This window comes from Microcebus murinus, chromosome 2 (genome assembly GCF_040939455.1).
Source record: "Microcebus murinus isolate Inina chromosome 2, M.murinus_Inina_mat1.0, whole genome shotgun sequence".
In the NCBI taxonomy this organism is placed as follows: Eukaryota; Metazoa; Chordata; class Mammalia; order Primates; family Cheirogaleidae; genus Microcebus; species Microcebus murinus.
Window position 1 is genome coordinate 89845915 of NC_134105.1, and position 23429 is coordinate 89869343.

The 23429-nt window shown below is 34.6% G+C and overlaps 1 protein-coding gene across 3 annotated transcripts in view; it reads left to right on the forward strand.

The window, feature by feature from the left end:
- The window catches only part of CEPT1 (choline/ethanolamine phosphotransferase 1), a 41569-nt gene extending 18687 nt beyond the window's left edge, over positions 1-22882 (forward strand). For 2 of the 3 annotated variants that reach the window (XM_012751626.3, XM_012751625.3), the window contains exons 5-9: positions 10720-10804; positions 20206-20337; positions 20801-20959; positions 21265-21390; positions 21998-22882. In XM_012751626.3, coding sequence (XP_012607080.1) covers positions 10720-10804; positions 20206-20337; positions 20801-20959; positions 21265-21390; positions 21998-22117 — 622 coding nt within the window. In that variant the 3' untranslated portion in view covers positions 22118-22882. Of the gene's footprint in view, positions 1-3727; positions 3813-10719; positions 10805-20205; positions 20338-20800; positions 20960-21264; positions 21391-21997 lie in introns of all 3 variants that reach the window. The other variant, XM_075999969.1, reaches the window with a different exon arrangement.
- The last annotated feature ends 547 nt before the right edge of the window (positions 22883-23429 follow it).

The following is a 23429-nucleotide window of genomic DNA, read 5'->3' on the forward strand; positions in this document are numbered from 1 at the left end:
CAGTTTATAAAATGATCAATGCTCAGAAAATATTTAAGAGTTCTGACATAAAAGAAAATAATTGACAGGTGTACAGATCATTTTCTCAATATTTTCAATTTTTATTTCATAATATTCTCATGATCGTTCTCTACATTAGATAAAAACACAAAATGTAATAGACTTCTAAGATCGCTTGGTTTGCCCTAAATCATTCTTAATCTTTAGTGTCATTACTACTTTCAAAAATGGCCGGATTTATAATATCTGGATTTCACATAGTTTACGTTTTGTTGGTTATAATTTCACAGTTAAGTTTCAAGACCTTAGAAAGCTTATTTACCAATCAGCCCTAATGTATTCTCTTTTCCTTTCAAGTAATGTAGCACCAACCATATGATATGGGAACTGAAGTAAGGAAAGAGAATTAATTGTGGAAGTAGGAAAAGAGTAAATAGACAGTGTTTTTAGGAGTGATTTGATATTACAGCTTTCTTTCTGCCAGTCTTTGAATTTCCCTCATAGTGTTTTCCTGCAGTGAAGTATGTATTTTGGAGAACTGTAAGCAAGTCCATATGGTTGGATCATAAGATGCCTGTAGGGGAGTAGCAGGAGGTAAGGCTGGAGAAGATCCAGAAAATCAAGGCCCTTCTACACTCTGCCAAGAAATGTTGGCTTTTGTCCTGAATCTGCAGGGAACTTTTGCAGGACCTGAGGCAGGGAAATGACAAAAGTACCTTTTAGAAAGATCAGTCTGGCAACATGGCAAAGAAATTGGAATAGGCTATGACAGAAGCAAGGAGACCCATTAGGAAGCATAATTAAGATGAGGAATGAAGCCTGAATTAACACAGTGGCAGTGTTATTGCAGAGAAAGTAATAGGTTGGAGAGAGACTTTAAAGGGAGAAACTATAGGACATAGTCTCCATTATGATGTAGGGAATGAATGAAAGGGCAGAGACTGGGAATGACTCCCAGGCCCTCCTGTGGGTGGCTGGATGAAAGGTGGAGAAAGGCTCTACAGGAGGAGGAACCTATTTATTAAAGAGAGAGTTCTACCCAGAAAATGTATATGAGGGATTCTAGACATCCAAATAGAATGAGAATCGCAGAAAATTTAGAGAATAAGCTTAAATAGAAGCTCATGAAAATTATTGAACAGCCATGGTAAGAGGAGGCATACTGGAATCAAAAACCAGAAGAGGGATGAATTTCAAAAAAGAACAGCGCTAAATACTGCTAAGACTCAAAACAAGCACATTATAGTGTACATTGAATTTAGCAGTATAAGCTATTCCTCGTAGTATCTGTATAATGGTGGAATAGAAGCCAGACTGTAGAGGGTAAGAAGTGATGGAACAAATAAGTACACTGCTATTTATTATACATTATATAAGGTTACTTATAAAATGTGGCTATCGTGGGAAGGAGAGAGGCATTGGTTAGAAGAGAGAATATATACTCAAAGGAAGGAGGGCTTTGTATTTTTAATGAGAAAATTTCAAGCGCACAGAAAAAATCCACTGGAGTGCTTCCTTATAATGCTGTAAAAAAAAAATCTACAAATATTGAGACTAATTTGAATTTAACATCTAAACTTAAATATTAGTATTATAAGAGATTGGTTTGGATTTGAGAAGTTGTATCCAATTTTCAGAAATCCTACATTTTCATTAAAGTAACACTGAATTTATTTTTTTAATTAAAGCAGACTGTAATCTTAATAGAAATGTGCTATGAATGCTTTACATTTTAAGGAGATATGTATCAAAATACAAACACAGCGGAGGCATATATAACACATTTAGATATCTCTAAAGAAGTGTTAAAATGCCATTTTAGATTTCACTATTCAAGAGCATGAAGAATAGACATATATAATAGATTAAATATTGATGTAAAGTTTGTATGCATGGAGAAAAAAGCCACAATTTTATTTTGCTTGATAAGGAAAGAACAAAGTAAACTCTTAAAAAAGAAATTTTTAAAAATCACTTGCTTTTTCTTACTCTTTTCTTAGAGAAAAGCAAAAACATCTTTTGAAATATTTTTTTCTATTTTTATATTTTTTTAGAGACAGGGTCTCACTCTGTCACCCAGTGCAGTGGCATGATCATAGCTTACTGCACTGCAGCCTCAGACTCCTGGGCTCAAGATATCCTCACCTCAGGCTTCCTTTTTTTTTTTGAGACAGAGTCTCACTTTGTTGCCCAGGCTAGAGTGAGTGCCATGGCGTCAGCCTAGCTCACAGCAGCCTCAAACTCCTGGGCTCAAGTGATCCTACTGCCTCAGCCTCCCAAGCACCTGGGACTACAGGCATGCTCCACCATGCCCGGCTAATTTTTTCTATATAATTAGTTGACCAATTAATTTCTTTCTATTTATAGTAGAGATGGGGTCTCGCTCTTGCTCAGGCTGGTTTCAAACTGCTGACCTTGAGCAGTCCGCCTGCCTCGGCCTCCCAGAGTGCTAGGATTACAGGTGTGAGCCACCATGCCCAGCCAGTTCATCTTCTTATTCTAAATTTAATTTCTAAAAAATAGTTATTTGAAGATCTCATGGTAACCAAAAAACTTTTGTTTACTGATGTATAATCCACTTTCTGTGGATTCAGAATTAGAATACTTTCTACCAAATACATATATAGAATCTGCATATCTTTAACTGTTTAAGACTTATCACAAGAATTATTAAATACCAGAGATTTTCCTTTTAGTTTCTCGTTTCCCTGTCTAGTTTTTTTTCAAGCAGTGATTTATTTATTTGGACCTCTGCTCTATTCATTTAATTTTACCAATCATTATAGATAATATACTAAGGCAACCATTTGTATTAATGTAATACCTAGATTGCAATTTGGGCTCTCAGATCATCAGGTAAAATCGTGAACATCTTTCTATCTCATTTGTATTCCTAATTCTTAATTTTGATTGATATAGTTTTTATTTGAAGCCTGTTTTCTACTGCTAACTCTTTTTCTGTTATTATTTGTGTTCTCAAACTTCTTTAGTGATTGAACTGGATGTTTTACTTTTTACCACTAATAAACTAATCCAATGTAGTAGAACATTAAATGCTGGTGTGGAATTAAGGAAGAAAAAAGAAAAAGGGAAAGAATCTGAATTGGAGAGTATCAGGAAATAGGACAAGGAAATGCCCAGTTTGATTTTTGCTCTAACCATGTCCGAAGAGAAGTTATTCTTGACTAGATTCTTTCCCACTTACCCTCCATATATGTGCTAATTTTTTGAGCTAGAAGAGGTAGCAAGAAGTGTGATGAAGTTTGGGACAGTGAGGAAATACGGGCTGATTAGTGGTTTTCCAAAATGTACATGGGGGCTTCCCTGAAGAATTCCTATCTACAAGTCTGGATAAGTTCTGGCACTAACGGGACCTGTGCTGTGGTGTGATTATTTGGCAAGTAGTATTCACCACTCTTAGGTAATTGAGAATTGACTCTGTTTTCAGTCTAGTGTTTAGTGTTTCCAGTTGCCTACTTAAAAGTCATATTTTCAATGTGTTAAAGTTTTAATTTTTTAAACTCTTCTATTTTTATTTGAATAAGAAATACATATATGTATATATAAGGACAGTATAGTATTGCATAGATTGTATCCTTGAATCTTTAGGTGTCTTTATAAGGAGAATGCTACCTTTTAAATATATTTTTGCTACCTATTTAAGTAGGGTTCTTCAGAAAAAGCTCTGAGTAAAGTTATTTTGAAATGTTTGTTTCCTTATACATAGATTCGATGTTACAGAGTCCCAGATCATAATTATAATATGCCAGCTTCTCACAGGAACCCTGGGGCCTTGGTTCTGGAACTTCACGGTAACTGCTAGAAAATTCATGCTGTCTGATGAACAATGGTGTGAACTCAATAAAGACAGCACCTTTGTCATGCACAGAGTAATTGAAAAATGAAAAAATCGAATGTCTTCCTGTTGATATTTCACAAACAGGTTATTAGAAAACAATTTTAATACATAATAGGGCAATAAAAATCCACCCTATTAAACAGAATTTTTTGAAAAATAGTATTTCTGGTGATTTGATGCTAAAGCCAAGTCTTTCTTCCATTTACTCCTTATACCTAATATTTTTACTCTATTTGATATTTTTTAAAACAAATACCTTTCCACCATTAAATAGAATTTTTTTTAATTTCTATTTTGAAAACAATAAAACAAGCAGAGTTTTTCTTAGATAAGGAAGTTGAGAGTACTCTTTATATTAATGTAGGAAAGATTCTGCTTAATCTCTTAGCTTCTTTAGCATATCCTTTACTAAGCATTCTAGTACTAGTTCTTCTGCTTGGGTTTACAGTGATGTTGGTGTTGTAAAATATTTATGCTAGAAGCTATTCTCATTTCTATTTGTTTTGTTCACTGTTTTTCTCTCAATTGTGCCTTTAAAACTAAATATCCTTAGCTTTTCACATCACTTGAGCCATCCTTTGAATATCTTCCTTTTTTCAGTTTTAGTAAATACTTATTTCCCTAATGTAGTACTGAGTGTAATATTATCTTTTCCCTCTCATATTAGAATTATAATTTTGACTTTATGACTTTTAAAAGTTAACAGATACTTACTAGGAAATGTTTTCCCAGCAACATAATCCAGAATCCCTCACACTTTAGTATTAGAAAAAATAGAGCATAGATTCAGTTTATTTGCAGTTCAGGAAATGTTGGGGAATTGTTCATATGAAAACCTGACAGATCATTATGTCAACACAAGACTGCATTGGGTTCCCCACATTAGGTCCCTCTATGTAGCAAAAAAAAAAAATTGTGAACATTTTAATATTGCTTCAATAATATTGAAATAGTGAATCCCTTGATAGCAGAGTTCTTTCTGAAAGATTTATTGCAGCATTATGAATCCAGTTATTCATTGGTGGTAATGATGGCTTTGGGGACAAATTAATAGGGATATTCTTCACCTTTTTAAAATAACTTTGGATGTGGAGAATGCAGTCTTCTCTTGGTGTCCCTGAGGAATTAAGGAATTCCAATGTGAGGAATTCCAAGATGTCCTGAGGATAGCAGAATCCAGAATCCATGGATGCTCAAACTCCTGAGATAAAATGGTGTAGTATTTGCTTATAACATATGCACATCCTCTCATATACTTTAAATCATTCTAGGTTACTTACAATACTTAATACAATATAAATGCTCTATAAATAGTTGTTATACTATATTGTTTAGAGAACAATGACAAGAAAAAACATCTGTAAATGTTCAATGCAGATGCAGATTTTTAATATATATTTTCGATCCATGATTGGTCAAATCCACAGATAGGGAACCCACAGATACAGAGGGCCGACCTCACTGAAAAGTACTATAGGCATGTTCTAGGAGCAAAACTAAAGCCATTTTCAATTAAATATACAATGTATTTGCACAGTTATTTGTGAGATTCATTCCTAGGGTAGAATAATGTGCATAGTTCAGTATGTGTCTTTAACCTTCCTTTACCTTTACCCTGTCTTCTTCTAAGACCTGTAGCTTTATGCTCATTGCAGTTGTCGAAATTTATAGTTTTTGATAGCTCATTTTTTATTATTGTTGGTTATACTCACCAAAAGTCTTCTCCACTGGAGTTCTTAATGAATTTAAAGGTTGGAATATTGACTATATTTACTTTTACCTTGTTTATCTATGATGACAAGGGTCCTGTATTTTATAGAGCCTTTTCTATTAAAATGTTTCTGGAAACTAATGCATTTTAACATCATAAAAAATGTTTTTGAAATGTGTTCTGTTTTCTCCAGATATACTGTCTTTACTGCTAACTTGCAGAGATTTTCTTTTGCTTTTAATACTTGTTGGCTTTAACTGATTTAATCATTGAAATGAGATTGTCAGATATACTCTTTTTTTCCCCAGAATTTGAGGAAAAAAGCTTCAGAAAGAGTTGTTCTTACTAATTTGTTTCTAAGTGAATTTAATTTAAATCTAATCTTCCTGTAAGCTATTGCCTGTCATATGTTAGCATCTTTGGTAAAATTGTGTCAGAATACAGAAGCACATCCTGAAATGTATAAACATCTTAGCAATAGCAAGTTGAAAACTTAGGATAAATGTCTACCCAATTGATTGGTAAACTGAAAATTAAAAGAGTTTTAGCACTGCATAGGAACAACACTCCCAATTTTTTTTCAAGGTTCTACCTCTTAATTTCCTTATCTATAAAATAATGATAATAATATTTCCTACCTCCTATAATAGTTGTGAAGATCAAAAGGATTAAAAATGTAATGTATTAACTACAGCGCTTAGCTTATGTAGTAAGTCTTCATCATCATCATCATCATTATTATTATTATTACATTAATTTTAAGACTTGTATTAGTAACTCCAGATTGTTTGCAGATTTTTTCTGGAATTGATTGTGCTAGTTGAGAAGAGGAATAAGTCCATGATCCCTTTATTTAAGTCTTAAGGTTGTGAGAGGACTCGTACAGTTCTTCTGTTTTCAAGGGTGATAAAGATTAGTTGCCCCTTAAATTTGAGACCTACACTCTAGTTCCTTTTACATTAGGGGACGTGTTCTATTCTAGCCTTTGGCTGTATTTTTCTCTTCTCACTCAAAAGTTATTTGATCTCAGAAAATCTGAAGATCTGTATAGTCATCCATGTGTTACATAATACTGTTTTTAATAATTAAGCTTATTTCACAAATAGACATTTAGATGTGTCTGTTTCCCTTGTATATACCAATTGAATTAAAAATACTCAAAGTTATCACCCAGCTGTATGGTTAATGTTATTTAACATTAACCTCGCCTTGCCCATTTTGCCCCTTATCAAGGGTAGAAAGTAAGATATTAGAAGGCAAGTTATGTTGAGTTCCTAGGATATTCTTTATTTCAATCCACTAACACTTCACCCCACTCATGGTATTTCTGGTAAGGTCTATAATGAATGCCATGCTCTGGTTATGCATAAGTTACCTAGAACTTCAGACATATTTACAAATAATTGCAAATCTGTAGTTAATGGCAATCTAATCCTTGAATAGGATTCTAGACATCTTCAAATAGATGACTTTAAACAAAATGCTTCTCTTTAACAATAGTTCACAAATCAAATACAAATCAGGGATTCTTTGACGTTGTGAATATATCCCTAGTACATATTCTGTTAACCAAACTAATAGCCAACCCAAATTACAAGTTATATTTATTTACTATTTATAGTTTAACAAAAATATTTATGTTTACAAATTAACTACAAGTATATATTTGAAATGCATATTTCACATATAAAAGAAAAAGTAGATTGCCTTATTTATGATTTTAGAAGGGAATGATACATTAAAAATTCTGGGGAAAGATGATTAACATGTTTATCAGCTCTCACAGAATCTGTCATTTAAATCCCTTCACATCCCTCAATTAATACTGAGTCTTGGAATTCAAACTTTGTACTTGGAATTCAAATGCGTTTGTTGAGTATCTCTTTGAACACTGAGAATTAAAAATTAAACCTTCAGAATAGTCAGAAATTTTTCTTATAGTTAGCTAACTTAAATAGTTTGGAGTTGTTACACCCCCTTTTCACTTTTAAAAGCTATTTTATATTTCCGATGTGATAACTGCCCTGATTAGGGAGTTTTTTAAGCTTCCTTTTTGTGGTGATAAAGTCCCTTTAAAATCCTTACTCCAACTAAAGAGATCTTCTGTTCCCTTATTTAAAAATTAAAATTACTCGTATTCATTTAGGACACTTTGTTCTCTTTGCCTCTTAATTAATAGACCATTAGGATGTTGTAAAGAAATGATCGATTCAAAGGGTTTATTAGGGGTGTTGAAGGTAATTTTGACCTTGGACTGCCACACTTATAGCCTCCCCATCAGAAGAATGGGAAAGCTTAAGCTCCACAACTGATCTGCTTCTTTCCATATTTCTTCTGTGCCAGCCATTAGAACAATGTTTGCTTCTGGCTTGTCATAGTAATTTAAGTATATCCTGACAAGAGTATTCATTATGTGTTATCCACAGCAACTGAGGGAATTGCTTTTGTCCTTTGACAAGCTATATTAAAATAAAGTAGAAATAGGAAATTATTTTAAAACAAAAGCAGTCAAGATGCTGCAGATAAGAGATTTGTTTTTCCCATTTTTTAAAAAAAAATCACTCTGGTGTTTTGGGTGCTTTTCTACCCAAATCCCTTGTGTTTCAAGGCTTTTTTTTTTTTTTTTAAGGGGAGAGGATTGGTGTAGTAGTGACAGAATATTATTACCCATGATTCTCCAATTTTTACAATAGCAATAATAATAAAAAGAAATGATGACAGAAATGCTAAATTCCTGCTTTTATATAATAGTCTCCCCTCTAGATAACTATGTAATTCCTGCATGGCCAAAAAGGTTAAAATCATAAAGTCAGCCCATACTGAGAGACTTCTTAGTGGAAAAGTAAAAGAATAGATTCATATAAATAGTTCTTGTCTAAACAGAATCATTCTTTTGATTGTTAATCATTTCTGCCACCTGTCCCTCTTAGATTGCTTTAGTTCCCATCCCTGGGGATGGCTTTGCACTGCGCCCTTTTTCATTGACAGTCAAGATTAGAGCCACACTTCCAGGAGTGATGATAGGCAGTTCTCATTGTTCAGAGGAGAAGGGACTCATCCTGGATGGAGTTCAGAGTATTATTTTAAATAAGGTGAACAGATAAGAAAAAAATATTCTTAACTATTTACCAACTGGTAAGTAAAGTTTTCCGTGGCTCTCTTCCTAATATTAAGGCATTGTTGATCTAAATGGAACAACAATATCAGAATGGTTTAGAAAATTCTGTCTTCCAAAATTTTAAGCAGGCTATTCCATAACACTTACCCTAAGAATCCCAGTTTGAGACTTTGTAAAGATCATTCATGTTTTCTTTTATATTCCACAGTACGAAGATTAATTGCATGAGGTTCCCTCCATTTTTATTTTGTAATTCTATACTTCTGGCCCTTCCCCTTCCAAAAGGCTACTTCATATATCCAGCAAAATGTTGTAAGATGTCTACCCTCCTCCACCCAAGACAGAATCGATCATCTTTGACACCTACCTGCTTAGTCTCCTGAGTCTGCTACTGAGTGTAATTCCCCTTATTGGCAACAGCACTCACCAGGTCAGCTCTACAGATTCTTTTTAGCCTAATTCAGTCCATTTTTTTCTATAAATGTGTATATCAAGATAACTGCATCATGTATGTTTGCAGCTAAATGAGCTTCTGTTTAAAAAATATTCTTGAACAAAGAAAGATCAAATTTTTTTAGTGCAAGAGACTAGTTTCAACCCAGTTATTTATCATGGACATAAGAGCTTATGTGTCTTAAGCTCACATTATAGACTGCCTGCTTTAAGTATCAATTTTAGAAATGGGGGCTCTATTCTGCTCTGGGAATTGAACTCCCTTGCTGTTATTGATACCTGCTTTTCTTAGACTGATTACTTTTCATAAATAAAGTATTCACTTTGTTGAAAAACCAGTGTTATAAAAAGATGTGCAGTAAAAAGTCTCCCCATCTTTTTCTCTCAGCTGCCCAGTTCCTACTCTGTCCTCCCCAATAGGTAACCATTATTCTTAGTTTGTAATGTATCCTTCCAGAAATTTGTTATGCAATTACTGGCAAAAATAAAAGTAGAATATTATTTTTCTTTTTTTTTAAGCACAAAAATAGCCTATATACATTGTGCAACACTGTTTTCACTTACTATATCTTTGATATTTTTTATATCAATATATAGGGGGCTGCCACACTCGTTTTAAAAGCTGCAAAATATTCCATTGTATGGAAGTACCATAATTTATATAACCACTCCCTCACTGAGGGAATTTCCAAATTTGGCTTTGTAAATCTGTAGTGAATAACCTTGCATAAACATTATTTTGTACAAGCATCTCTATAGGATAAATTCTCAGAAAGCATTTGGATCCAGTAATCTAAAAATGATAATTTCAAGATTGTATGAAGTCCTAATCTGCAGAAGGAAAGGAACATCAGCATGTGTTTTATTCTCCAATCCTTTTGCCCATATTCTTTTTTTCAGACTTTCAGGCTTCTAATTTCTACTGCCCTGTTTTTGCACAAGGTTTGTCTCTTCTTGACTGATCATTTTCAGCAACCTCCAACCTAACTCTTAGCTGCTTTCAGTATTATCTTTGCAGAAATCTTAGGGTAGTTAACCTAGTAAGAATAAGACTTTGAGAGACTTTGATTAAATTTTTTTTTTCATCCATACCAAAGCAGGCATTAATTGAATGTATCTAAAGGGACAGTAAGCTTTGCAAGATCTCAATGGTTTATGTTACTTTAAAGCTTACCATTTCTGTCATCTGATACTACATAGCACTTATTTCAAGATTTCATATTATATATATAGCAGTACAGTGTAATCCTCTGCTTGATAAAGTTTAACACACACATACCTCTTTTTTTGGTGGGAAAGGTTAAGCTTTAGTTTTGGCTCAACTTCAGTGAGTCAGAAATTTCCTTTGGAAAGGAGGGGTTTTTATTGCTCTGTGAAATTCATCAAATTAAGTTAAAAGGCTCTGGATTTTATATAATTTTGCTCATAACAAATTTTTGACACCTCCTTTTCCCCTTTCCTCAATATTTGAGATTTTTTTTATTGTGCATGATAGAGGAATGCTGCTAAGCTTTGCAAGTAATTAACTTGAAATTGTTTTGAGTAATTCTGCTTTCTTGGCTTTTTGTACCTAATCAGAATTGATGTGACTGAAGTGCAAATCTTCATAATAATCATGCATTTGCTGGCAGTGATTGGAGGACCACCTTTTTGGCAATCTATGGTAACTTTGTTCACATTGTGTATCCCATGTAATGCATGTTGTCTTTTGCTTATGTTTTCTAATATAGGATAATCCAGTTAAAGGGTAATATGTAAAATTCTTTATTTATTTTTTTTTCTGAAAATGAAAAGTCACAGCAAACAGTAGTACACAAACTCCTCTTTAGAGCATGGTGATTTGTACTACTCAGGGTTATATGGAACATTAGGTCGATTTCAGGGCTGTAATTTTCTTTACTTTTCTTTTTTTTTTTTTTTTTTTTTTTTTGAGACAGAGTCTCACTCTGTTCCCTGGACTAGAGTGCCATGGCATCAGCCTAGCTCACAGCAACTTTAAACTCCTAGGCTCAAGCGATCCTCCTGCCTCAGCCTCCTGAGTAGCTGGGACTACAGGCATGCGCCACCATGCCCAGCTAATTTTTTCTATATATATCTTTAGTTGTCCAGCTAATTTCTTTTTCTTTTTAGTAGAGACGGGGTCTTGCTCTTGCTCAGGCTTGTCTCGAACTCCTGAGCTCAAGCAGTCTGCCCGCCTTGGCCTCCCAGAGTACTAGGATTACAGGTGTGAACCATCTCGTCCGGCCGGGCTGTAATTTTTGAAGGCCGTTGAGAATCTGAATTACTATTGTCATCCCATTTTACAGATGAAGAAACAGTAGCAAGTTAACCAGTGACAAGATTAAATTAGACCTTTTATTCTCTTTCTTTTTTTTCTTTTTTTTTTTTTTTTTTTGAGACAGAGTCTCACTCTGTTGCCTGGGCTGGGCTAGAGTGCTATGGCATCATGCCTAGCTCACAGCAACCTCAAACTCCTGGGCTTAAGCTATCCTGCTGCCTCAGCCTCCTGAGTAGCTGGGACTACAGGCATGTGCCACCATGCCCAGCTCATTTTTTCTATATATATATTAGTTGGCCAATTAATTTCTTTCTATTTATAGTAGAGACGGGGTCTCGCTCTTGCTCAGGCTGGTTTCAAACTCCTGACCTCGAGCAATCCGCCCGCCTCGGCCTCCCAGAGTGCTAGGATTACAGGCATGAGCCACCACACCTGGCCCATTCTCTTTCTGAACTGCATGAGTCTGCCAGTTTTTCTGTCATATGCTTAAAGCTGAATAACAAATTTGGATTTGTAATTTATCTCTGGCCCCAAAAAACAGGATAAATGCTTATTGAATTAAATCAGTGCGATGGGATTGTTTTAACATGCTAGGACCTTGATTTTCAGCCTGACCTGAAATATAGTAACCACTGCAAACACAGATTCTTTCCCACAAACCTCTGAGCATGAGGGCCAAGAACACAGGCTCCAAAACCAGACTGCCTGCATTTGATCTAGGCTCCACTGCCTGTTGTGTGAGCTTAATCTGTTATGTAACAGAGGAAGTATACTTGACATCAAATAATAGGCAATAAAAATTGTTCCTGTTCTTCCAGTTTGAATATATTCTTCCAGACTTTGATTGACATAGTCTGTACTCCCTGGTCATCATTTAACTTCTGATCACCACCATCACCCCTTTATAATTCATTTGGTGTGATCTTACCAAAAAAGATTTACTAAGCCTAAATGAATATAATTGTTAAAAATCAAATGAATTTTAAAGTATAAGAGAAATTTACTGAGGAAGATTTTTCCCTTACTTAACTCACTTTATGATGGTAAATTAGGTATTTGAGGAAGTATAATTTACATACTACCATAAGTATTTATTACAAAAAGTTGTTGAGTATCTTTTGTTGGAAGGATGAGATTGTGAGGGCAGAGGAGATAAAGGAATAAAAATAATCCACAGTTAATTAGGAAAATTCTGAAACTATTCAATTGTCTATACAGTGTCATCTGTAAAAATAATCCACAATTAGGAAAATTCTGAAACTTTTCAGTTGTGTTCACAATGTAATTCATGTAGATATCTTAGATTTTACTGTAGAAACCCTATTGGCTTTTGAGACTATGTATAGGAAAGATATGGATTTTATTACTTAACAAGTTTGCCTTATACAAAGGAAAGGATAGATTCTGTTTTCCTGAAATCAAATCATAAAGCCTGAAGCCTACCCTGAACCCCATTTAAGCTTTTTAGATCCCTTGACTGTATTACTATATTATTATTTTTATAGGCCTTGTATACCAAAATTTCTCCCCAAATTATTTTGAACATCTTTGTGTGTGTGTGTGTAACCACACACAGTCTGGTTACATACACACACACACACACATACACACACATACATACAGCCTATAAAGTTTCAGCAAATCAATACAAAAAAAATGGGATTTCTGGCTTGATCATTGGAAAATAAGTCAGCATTTGATTAATACAGGTTGAGTATTCCTTATTCAAACTTCTTGGGACCAGAAGTGTTTTGGGTTTCAGATTTTTTTAGATTTTGGAATATTTGCATATACATAATGAGATATCTGGGGGATGGAACCCAAGTCTAAACATGAAATTTATTTATGTTTCATGTACACCTTATATACATAGCCTGAAGGTAATTTTATGTAATTTTGTTGGGTTTTTTTTTTTTTTTCTTTTTTTTTTGAGACAGAATCTTGCTCTCTTGCCCGGTAGAGGTCCATGGCATCAGCTTAGCTAACAGCAACCTCAAACTCTTGGGCTCAAGTGATCCTCCTGCCTCAGCCTCCCAAGTAGCTGGGACTATAGGCATGTGCCACTATGCCTGGCTAATTTTTTCTTTTTTTTAAGTTGCTCAGCCAAATTTCTTTCTATTTTTTAGTAGAGATGGGGTCTCACTCTTGCTTAGGCTGGTCTCAAACTCTTGAGCTCAAGCAGTCCTCCCACCGGGGCCTCCCAGAGTGCTAGGATTACAGGCATGAGCTACCACGCCCGGCCAATATTTTAAATAATTTTGTGGGTGAAAGAAAGTCTGTGTATATTAACCATCAGAAAGCAAGATGTCCATATTTTAGTCACCCATGGGGACGATCTGTGATTATTTGACGTCACCATCATTCCTGACTCTGAAGTTATATATTACCAATATGCAATAATTTTCTTCACTTATTCACAGATATTCAGTAAAAAGTATGATATACCATTAATACAATGAAAAAATAATGTTTTCAGACTAACTAAGCAGCATAGTAGTATCACCAGAATACCTGTATTTTATCACTATTACCCATAGAGGTAGGCCTGCAGGCCTTTTTGACACTTTCAACAATATCTTTCCACCACAGAGCAGAGACTGAGCAAAACAACACAGTGAGAGATGCACATAGGTCTTGGCCCCTTTGGGGCATTGTGGGAAACCTGCCGTTGGCGTGTCTGGCTGGCACATGTGCCGTTTTATTACCCTGTGGGCACGTTTGCACGGGGGATATGGGCAGGTGAGGGAGAAATGTATTGCAGCTGAAGAGGCTGGAGGGGCCCTTAGGGATGCTGAATAAACTGTGTCATGCACCCATGTTTTGACTGCAGCCTGTCACATGACATCAAGTATGGAATTTTATGCTTGTGGTGTCATATTCAGAATCAAAAAGTTTAGGATTTTGGAGCATGTCAGATTTTGGATTAGGGATGCTCAACCTGTGTACCTAATTATTTTCCTAAATACAGAAATGCATAAAACATTGTTGTAAATGAAGTTATCTATACACATGTTATATACATATCCTTATTTCTTAGGTAGTGCCTGGCAGTAAATTGCTTTCAGGTATACTTTTTACCTTTTTTCCAATAGGATTATACATATAATCTGTACATGTGCATAACAGATACAATTTTGTTTCTTTTAAAAAGTTGAAATATTTTGTCCTAGCTTTACTTGTAATTAAGATGATTGCCATCTTTTAAAATTATATATTTTTAAAAGTTACCTGAGGAACATTCAGATTTAAGACTGAAATGGAGTTCCCAGACCCAGCAATCTAATTCCAGGATTAGTGAGGTTAAGTTGCAGCAGGAAAACAGACACACACACACACACACACACACTCACTCACTCACTCACTCACTCACTCACTCACTTACTCACTCACACACACTCTTAGCGCATTGGTCCTCCTGTTAGCATCATTAAACTAAAAGGGAAAGACCTGACTTCTCTGGTGATATTTGGAAACAATGAAATATTCTGGGGTTTTTTGTACAGGTCTCAGCACAGATTACCATAGTTGACCTCAGGCTATTACTTTTTTCTTTTCATTTGGTCTTGTGGGTTCATTACTGAATATGCTGTTTTTAATTGCATTTCATCATAGGAACAATTACTACATGTAGTGCTGTCATTTATTTGTGCACCAAAATGGAGAAAAGATATTTATTTAGGACTCAGATGTGAAATTTTCATCTCTTTTGCGATTGAGGCCATAAAACTAAAATTGCTTTCCAAGCCCTCATTAAATTAAAAGGCTTTTACTGATTTTCGTGGTATTCAGGGTAGAAAAAAAAAAAAAGGTACAAATGTCTTCATAAGGCTGATTTTAGAAGATCAGCTATTTTGCAAAGGTAAGTGATTTATATCAGTTGCGTATAGATTACACATTCATTGCCTATTTTACCGCAAAGAGATGAGTTTTTACTGAAGGTTGTAGTTAGTTTGTTGTTTTTATTGTTTTTCTTTTTTTTTTTTAAGGAAAAATTATTTTCATGCATGAAAGTCAGTGCATGGTTTACACACTGCATGAAACAAAAAACATATTTTTGTGTGTGTTGGTTTCCAAAAGAATATCACCTTTTGGAGTGTCTTGGAATATCTTCTATCATATCAACTCTTTAAAAAAGAAAGAGAGGGAGAAAATATTCTCACTTTGGAAGAGACTCACATATAATCCATTCATGGCTACTTTCACTGACATTTGATTCTTTTAGATGTAGTAGTTGATCAAATATGTATTAAGTTATGAGACACCTTCTGGAATCCAGTTAAGGTATCTGGGTGAGCACCGCTACTATAGATGAAGTTGTAGAATTCATTTGGTAGGACTAAAGAATCACCAAGTAGTGTAAATTAATTATATCTCACTCTTGAACTAAAAGTGCCCTTAACACTTAAATAATTCAGACATAGTGATTTTCCTTAAACACTTAGTAGACACAGTGATTATACTAACATTTGATGTATTTTGGTGGAATTCACTTATATTAATATGATTACAAATAGGCATTCCTGCATTCTTTGGAAGAAAGTATCTAATCTCAAAATGGTACTTTCTGTTTCTGATCAAATTTACAAAACCTATAAGAACATTTTATTATGCTTATAAGAAAACTAGTCTAACAGTTTAATAACTGATATTAATCTGCATTAATCCAAACTATTCGACCAAAATACGTCCATCATAATCTGGTAAAGGTGCTGAGGAAATATTTTTTTCCATCACTAACTTTTAAAAAAATGAATCACATTAGATTGATATTTTTTGAGTGCATACTTTCATGGTCTGAATCTAGAGAGTTTTCACCTGGCTATAGGACAGATACCATGGCCCACAGGAGTTCTTAATCTTCCCAAGTCTTGAAGATTATTGAAACTTCAGGCAGGCCTGAGATAAAGGTATTTTCAGTATAGCTCTTTGATTATTTCTGTAGAGTGGATGCACTTTGACCACCTTTGATGAGTTCCAAGAAGATGATGACAGAAAGAGGAAGGTTGGGAAAGACAGAATGTGCCCACCCTCTTTGATCTTGAATGTGGGGTGAAAATGGCAACACTCGTCATACTTTTCATAAGTGTTTCAGTTGGTGCCAAATTTTTAAGGGATCACCTGGTGAGCCTTGCTTGGAATTCCTCTAACTCTAGCTTTCTCGCTTTCTTCATATTTTCTTGTGGCTAATTTTCATTTTCATCCTTAACATGAGGGCAAGATGTTTCTTCACAGTCTCCAAAAACCAAAAACAGGCATTCTACATAGAGAAAAGGAGATCGTAATCGTCATTCAACAAATGTATATTGAGCACCGATAATAACCAGGGTTCTAGAGAGAATGCAAAAATCAATTCAAACAAAATCCTACACTTGGAAGTTTATGTTTTAGTGTGTACCACTCATATATTTAACAGAAGTTTATGAGAACCCTAAGAATGTTTGATACTTTGCTCCTAGGTCTGTAGCTTATTTTCTTATTTTGTGGGCCAAGCCATGTACTAATTGGCCTGGCACTTTTAACATTTGTGTTTATTCCTCTTCCTTTTAAAAGGCAACAATTTTTATGATTCTAAAGCAGTTTCACCAAATTATAAATACAGTTATGCTGCTCATTCACTTCATTCGTGATACAAATTACTGTTATACAAAGTTGGCACCCATTCAGTACCCTGGTCCTAAAATAGGGATGCCCCTGTAATAGAATAATGCTTTGCTTCTTTTGAAATCTGGAGGAGTGTAATATTTTCCCCTTTGCCAGAATAGTCCTTTCTCTTTTTAGAGGGAAAAGTGGGAGGGGTAGCAGGAGAGGCTGGGAACTAGGAAACTAGCCACAGTATTGAATATCATCAGCCAGGTGCATCAGATTTAAAATGCAATGTCTGTAGTTTTCTGAACTAGAGCAGAAAAATCTCTTGGAGTTCAAAGCAATCATGGCGTTCACTTTCTCCTTTACTGAGTAACCAAACAGCTTGATATTGGTGCAAAAATAGAGACATAGACATAGACCAATGGAACAGAATAGAGAACCCAGATATAAAACCATCTGCCTACAGTCAACTGATTTGACAAAGCAGACAACAATGTACACTGAGGAAAAGAAGCTCTATTCAATAAATGGTGCTGGGAAAATTGGATAGCCACATGCAGAAAAATGAAATACAACCTCTACCTCTCACAAAAAATTAATTCAAAATGGATAAGATTTAGCTCTAAGTAATGAAACCGTAAGAATTCTAGAGGAAAATCTAGATAAAACTCTTGTAGATACCAGTATAGGCAAAGGATTTATAAAAAAGACCCCAATGGCAATCATGGCAACAAGGAAAATTAATAAATGGGAAGGCGTAGAAAAAAATTAATAAATGGGATTTGATTAAACTAGAAAGCTTCTGCACAGCTAAGGAAACAATCAACAGCAAACAGACAACCTGCAGAATGAGAGAAAATATTCGCAAACTACACATCCTTAAAGAGCTAATATTATAACCAGAATCTACAAAGAAGTCAAGCAAATCAGCAAGAAAAAAACAACCCTATTAAAAAGTGGGCAAAAGACATGAACAGAAACTTCTCAAAAGAAGAAAGACAAATGGCCAATAAACATGAAAAAATGCTCAATGTCACTAATAATCAGGGAAATACAAATTAAAACCACAGTGAGATATCCCCTTACCCTAGTTAGAATGGCATTTATCAAAAGTCCAAAAATAAATGTTGGCATGAATGCAGAGAGAAAGGAATACGTATATGCTGTTGGTGGAATTACAAATTAGTACAACCTCTATGGAAAACAGTGTGGAAATTCCTCAAGGAACTAAAGTAAACCTACCATTTGATCTGGCAGTCCCACTATTGGGAATTTACCCAACGGAATAAAAGACCTTTCATCAAAAAGATACCTGCCCTCATATGTTTATTGCAGCACAATTCACAGTTGCAAGGATGTGGAATCCAAGTGCCCATCAATTCATGAGTGGATGAATAAAATGTGGTATATGAGCACCATACTACTCAGCCATAAAAAAGATTAATACCGTTTGCAACAATCTGGATGGAACTGGAGACCATTCTCCTAAGTGAAATGTATCAAGAATGGAAAAACAAACACCACATGTACTCATTATTAACTTGGAATAAACTGATAAGCACACATGTACACAGAGGGAAGTAAAACTCAGTGGAACTCAACCAGGGGAGAGGGAAACTGAGGGGGGGGGGTACCTAACAAGTACTGTGAACACTATTTAGATGATGAGCACACCTTTAGCTGGGACTCATTGTAACCAGGATCCATGTAACCTGAAACATTTGTACCCCCTTAATATTTTGAAATTTAAAAAAAAATTTTAAAAAGCTAGTTTTTAACTTGCACTATAAGGGTTTGGAGATTTAGGGAAGGAAGACCATTTAGTATACAGCATAAGTTCTGGACTTGATTTTAGGTTGCCCTATTTCATTTTAGAAAATTAAACTTTGCTATAGTACAACTTGAAACTTGAACAGTTGACTTCAGGGATTTTTTTTTTTAGAGCCTCAGTTTTGCAAGAGGTCATTGAGTTGTGTAAACAACGTGAGTACTTGAGAGTTTTGAAGAGATGGAATATGCAAACGTTAAGATTTATGTCTGCCAATTTTGCTGGAGTTTTATTCGTACAAAAAATCACATTTCCTATTTGATTTTTAAAATGTAGACAAATGACAGCCCTACAAAGTGTAAACAGCCCTAATTAAATATTTTCAATGTAAGAACTCATTGCTTATCAAACTATTATGAGCTTTTGGAATCTTGTTCTTATAATCATTTTTGTTCTTTTACTAGAATATATCTTTTAATTTACTGTTGCTGTTTTTTCAGTCCATATTGGACAAAATTTGAGGCCAAAACAAAAGCTTAAGGAGGGGTACAAAAAAGAAAATCTTAAATGATTTTAAAAATTTGTATATTTCATTTTAAAAGATGGATATTGTGTTTGTAAGATTAAATGTATGATATCAGTCCCCTCTGTCCCCCTTACTTTAGGCAAATCAATTCATGTTTTCAGTATACTATAAGAATATATTATTTACTTTTCTGAAAAGTAAACTTATGTGTCAAAATTTTGAATACACAATTGTAGAGCTTTACCTGTTTGGATGCGCTCAACCTGTTTTTTTCTCCTTTATAAGAATGCCTTCTCAGATGCCCTCTGCTTTTACTAGCTGCCTGTATTCTAACAATTTGGACTTGGGAACTCTTCTGAATAGAACTTTTCTCTTCCGTTCTCTACTTTGCAGATTTTTAAATCTAGTTGCAAATATTTCTATTCTTTTATACTCCATACTTCCTTTCTCATAATTAGGAATATTCTACAGATTTAGAGGTAGAATTCAAAAAATGCACAAAGAAAAAGGCAAGGTGTACTCCTTTTATAAAAAGGCCAGAAGACAGCCTGGTTCACTGTTGCCAGACCTCTGGGATGCATTAGGTAAACCTTACTTAGCATGTGACACAGTTAATGTTGAATTAGTTTTTTTTTACTTTTTTATTTCTTCTTGCTCACAGGTCAAAGTGAAGGAAATGAATCAGTGTTTTTTAAAGATGTAGGTCAGAAGCAAGATTAATTTCTATACAGTCTCTTCTCTTGAGACTTGTTTTATTGCTTATATGTAGAGGAGCAGGAAACTTCCATTACTTTAAGTATTTACTAGAATGGAGGGAATGAAAAGTATTTGGGAATAAGAATCATATAGTAGACTGTTTTCTTGGTTGTATATATTTTAATTGTTCTTTCTCTCTACTCATTAAAGATTCCAGTGCTGAATATTCAAATGAAAATTTTTCCTGCACTTTGTACTGTAGCAGGGACCATATTTTCCTGTACAAATTACTTCCGTGTAATCTTCACAGGTGGTGTTGGCAAAAATGGATCAACAATAGCAGTGAGTATATCTTAAGATTTTTAATGATTGTTTACACTAGGACTTGGTTTTGTGGTCACTTTGTTTTTCATTTGAAATCTATAAAAATCATTTGTTAATTTAGACTTTCTGCTTAGTCTTTAAAAAATATAATTTTTTCCTCAGTTTAATAAATCCTTACATGCATTTATATGCTTATATATGCATATTTTTGTCCATACACATACTTTTGCATATATATTTTTTTTAAGTATGATCTCCTTTATAAAAATAAGCCTGCCTATATAAGTTTTTGCCTCAGTTTATGCCTATCTAATTCATGCTGCTGCTTTTCATTAGCTATTCTAGTGTTCGGTTTATAGAAATTGCTGGTTCTCAGGCATTATGAGGTTCTTGAAAGTTTGAGTTGAACTATTTTATAGCAGTTCTATGTAATATCTGATGAGTATTGAATACTCTTAACTTTTCTCTTCACTCTGTGCAGGGAACAAGTGTCCTTTCTCCTTTTCTCCATATTGGATCAGTGATTACATTAGCTGCAATGATCTACAAGAAATCAGCAGTTCAGCTTTTTGAAAAGCATCCATGTCTTTATATACTGACATTTGGTTTTGTATCTGCTAAAATCACTAATAAGCTTGTGGTAAGCACCTAAGTTTTTATTTGTTCTGTTTTTCACCTTCATCTTATTGTAGTTTTATGGCCATAGTTTTCACTCTGTAGCTTCCTAAGCAGTCCTAGAATTGCTCTCCTCCAGTCACAATGTCTTGACATCAACAGAGGAGCTGTTTTTACTATTTTGTGAAGCTACAATTTGAGGTTACCAGTTCTTTAACCCTCTAACTTTTCACCCTCTTATCTACTGTTTAATTTTGTTGTTCAGTTTATCTGCACTTTTCATTCTCAACCTTAAGTTGAACATTCAGCTTTATTCTGTTTTATTCATAGGTTGCACACATGACGAAAAGTGAAATGCATTTGCACGACACAGCATTCATAGGTCCAGCACTTTTGTTTCTGGACCAGTATTTTAACAGCTTTATTGATGAATATATTGTGCTTTGGATTGCCCTGGTAGGTATTGTACTGTGTCTTATTTCATGATTTGGAGGCTACCTGTTTTCTTGTTTCGGTGGCCCAGTCCTGAGAGATAGATCATGTAATTGTAATATTTTAGACTGTCAGAAATCTGCATATGGGCCTTTCAGAGAGTTCTTTGTAGCTTCACTTTTGAGCCATTTTTGCTTTGTTCTTTTTAGTCTTGCCTACATCGGGCAGGACTCATAAATTCAAAATTTCTAACTGTGTAAAGTATGGGTCAGCAAACTACACCCTGTGGGCTCACAGGGTTTTGATAAATAAGGTTTTATTGGAACATGCTGTGGCCATTCATTTATGTATTGTCTGTGGCTGCTTTCATGCTATTAATACAATGGTAGAGTTGAGCAGCTGTGACAAAGACAGTATGGGCCACAAAGCTTAAAATATTTACTGTCTCTAAGAAAGAGTTTGTTGATCCATAGTGTAAAGGAAAGATCATGAAGTAATTGAGTTATTAAATTGTATAGAATTGAAGGTGAATCTGGAGAGAGAAGAAAGTCAGAGGCCACTCTTCACTTTCAGGAATCTTAGGGAGGGCCTAAGCAGGTGCTAAGAATCTAATCATCTCTTTTCTTTCCAGGTCTTCTCTTTCTTTGATTTGATCCGCTATTGTGTCAGTGTTTGCAATCAGATTGCATCTCACCTGCACATACATGTCTTCAGAATCAAGGTCTCTACAGCTCATTCTAATCATCATTAATGATGTAATTGGTGTTATATAGGAAACTCATGTTTTCTGCAGGAAGGAATCCGAACATATTGAGAATGGGGGTGGATATGAACAAATATAATTTATAATAATCAATGTTGTATAACTTTTGTTCTTTATTATTGATAACACTCCCTACCTATCCTGTGTGAGAATGGGACCCATCCTGTAAATTGTACATGTTGTCATACAGGGTTTGGGCCAAGAAAGCATGCAGGAAAAAGATGCCATGTGTTTGTAATTCTCCTGGATTCAGAATAATATTGTCATGGGGAGCAGATCCTCAGTGGTGGAGATTTCTAATGTAGACTGTTTGCAGGCCAAAAGATGGTTGCTTTATAATTTTAACCAATCATCATCTTTAGTAACATCCTTGTTTAGTGTCTTCTCAAGCTTTCTTTACTAAGGGGTTCAGCTGTGACACAGATACATCCCACTAGCTTGTGAGGTGGAACTAGTGATAAAGACCTTGAAGTTGGATTGAAAGGTTTCCTATCTTTACATTGTTGAAGAAGTCATTTTTTTATTGTTCAAGAAATGGTATCTCTCATGGGCTTGGGAAATCCTGTTAGCATGCAGAATAATGTGGTAACTTTGTTGATCCATTTTATTTTTTTAAATAAATATATGATCTGAAAGCCAGCTTTTTTCTCAATTTTATTCAGTGGAAAGATAAACTAAGTCTTAATGTCATTCTTTAAAATTTAAGCAAAATTTATTTCTGTTCTTTAATAAATAAGGAAATTCGGTATGCTGCATTGTTGTGATGTGTCCTATGACCTTTCTATTTTGAAGAAACTTTAAAAAAGGAGAACTATGTTCATTTTTCCTGTTAATGGGTTCTTTAGGTTGTAATTGCCACCTATGCAATTATTAGTCATTTTAGAATCTCAAATCCTTCCCTTAAGTTTTCAGTAAGTGCCTGAGCTTCTGAAAGGAATCACTTTGCACTCTCCTTTTCTGGCACTCTGCTTTTTGGTACCTATACTACAGTTTGAAATAAGAACCAGGTGTCCACTATAAACCAGATTGTATACAGATTGGCTAAAATGAGGTATATTATTATTGATTTTTATCTATACCCTGTTCCATAATCAGAAATAAACAGTAGCTGCTCTGCCTTGCCTGGCAGCCAGAGGCCTACTTTCTTGCACTTTTAATCTCATGTACGTACATCTGGATTAGCAATGAGAGCTAAACCTTTAATTTTTTTTCTTTTTTTTTTTTTTTTTTTTTTTTGCTAGACTAGTAGGAAAGGGAAATCTCATTACCTCACTTGCTAGCAATTTCTCCAACATCTGGG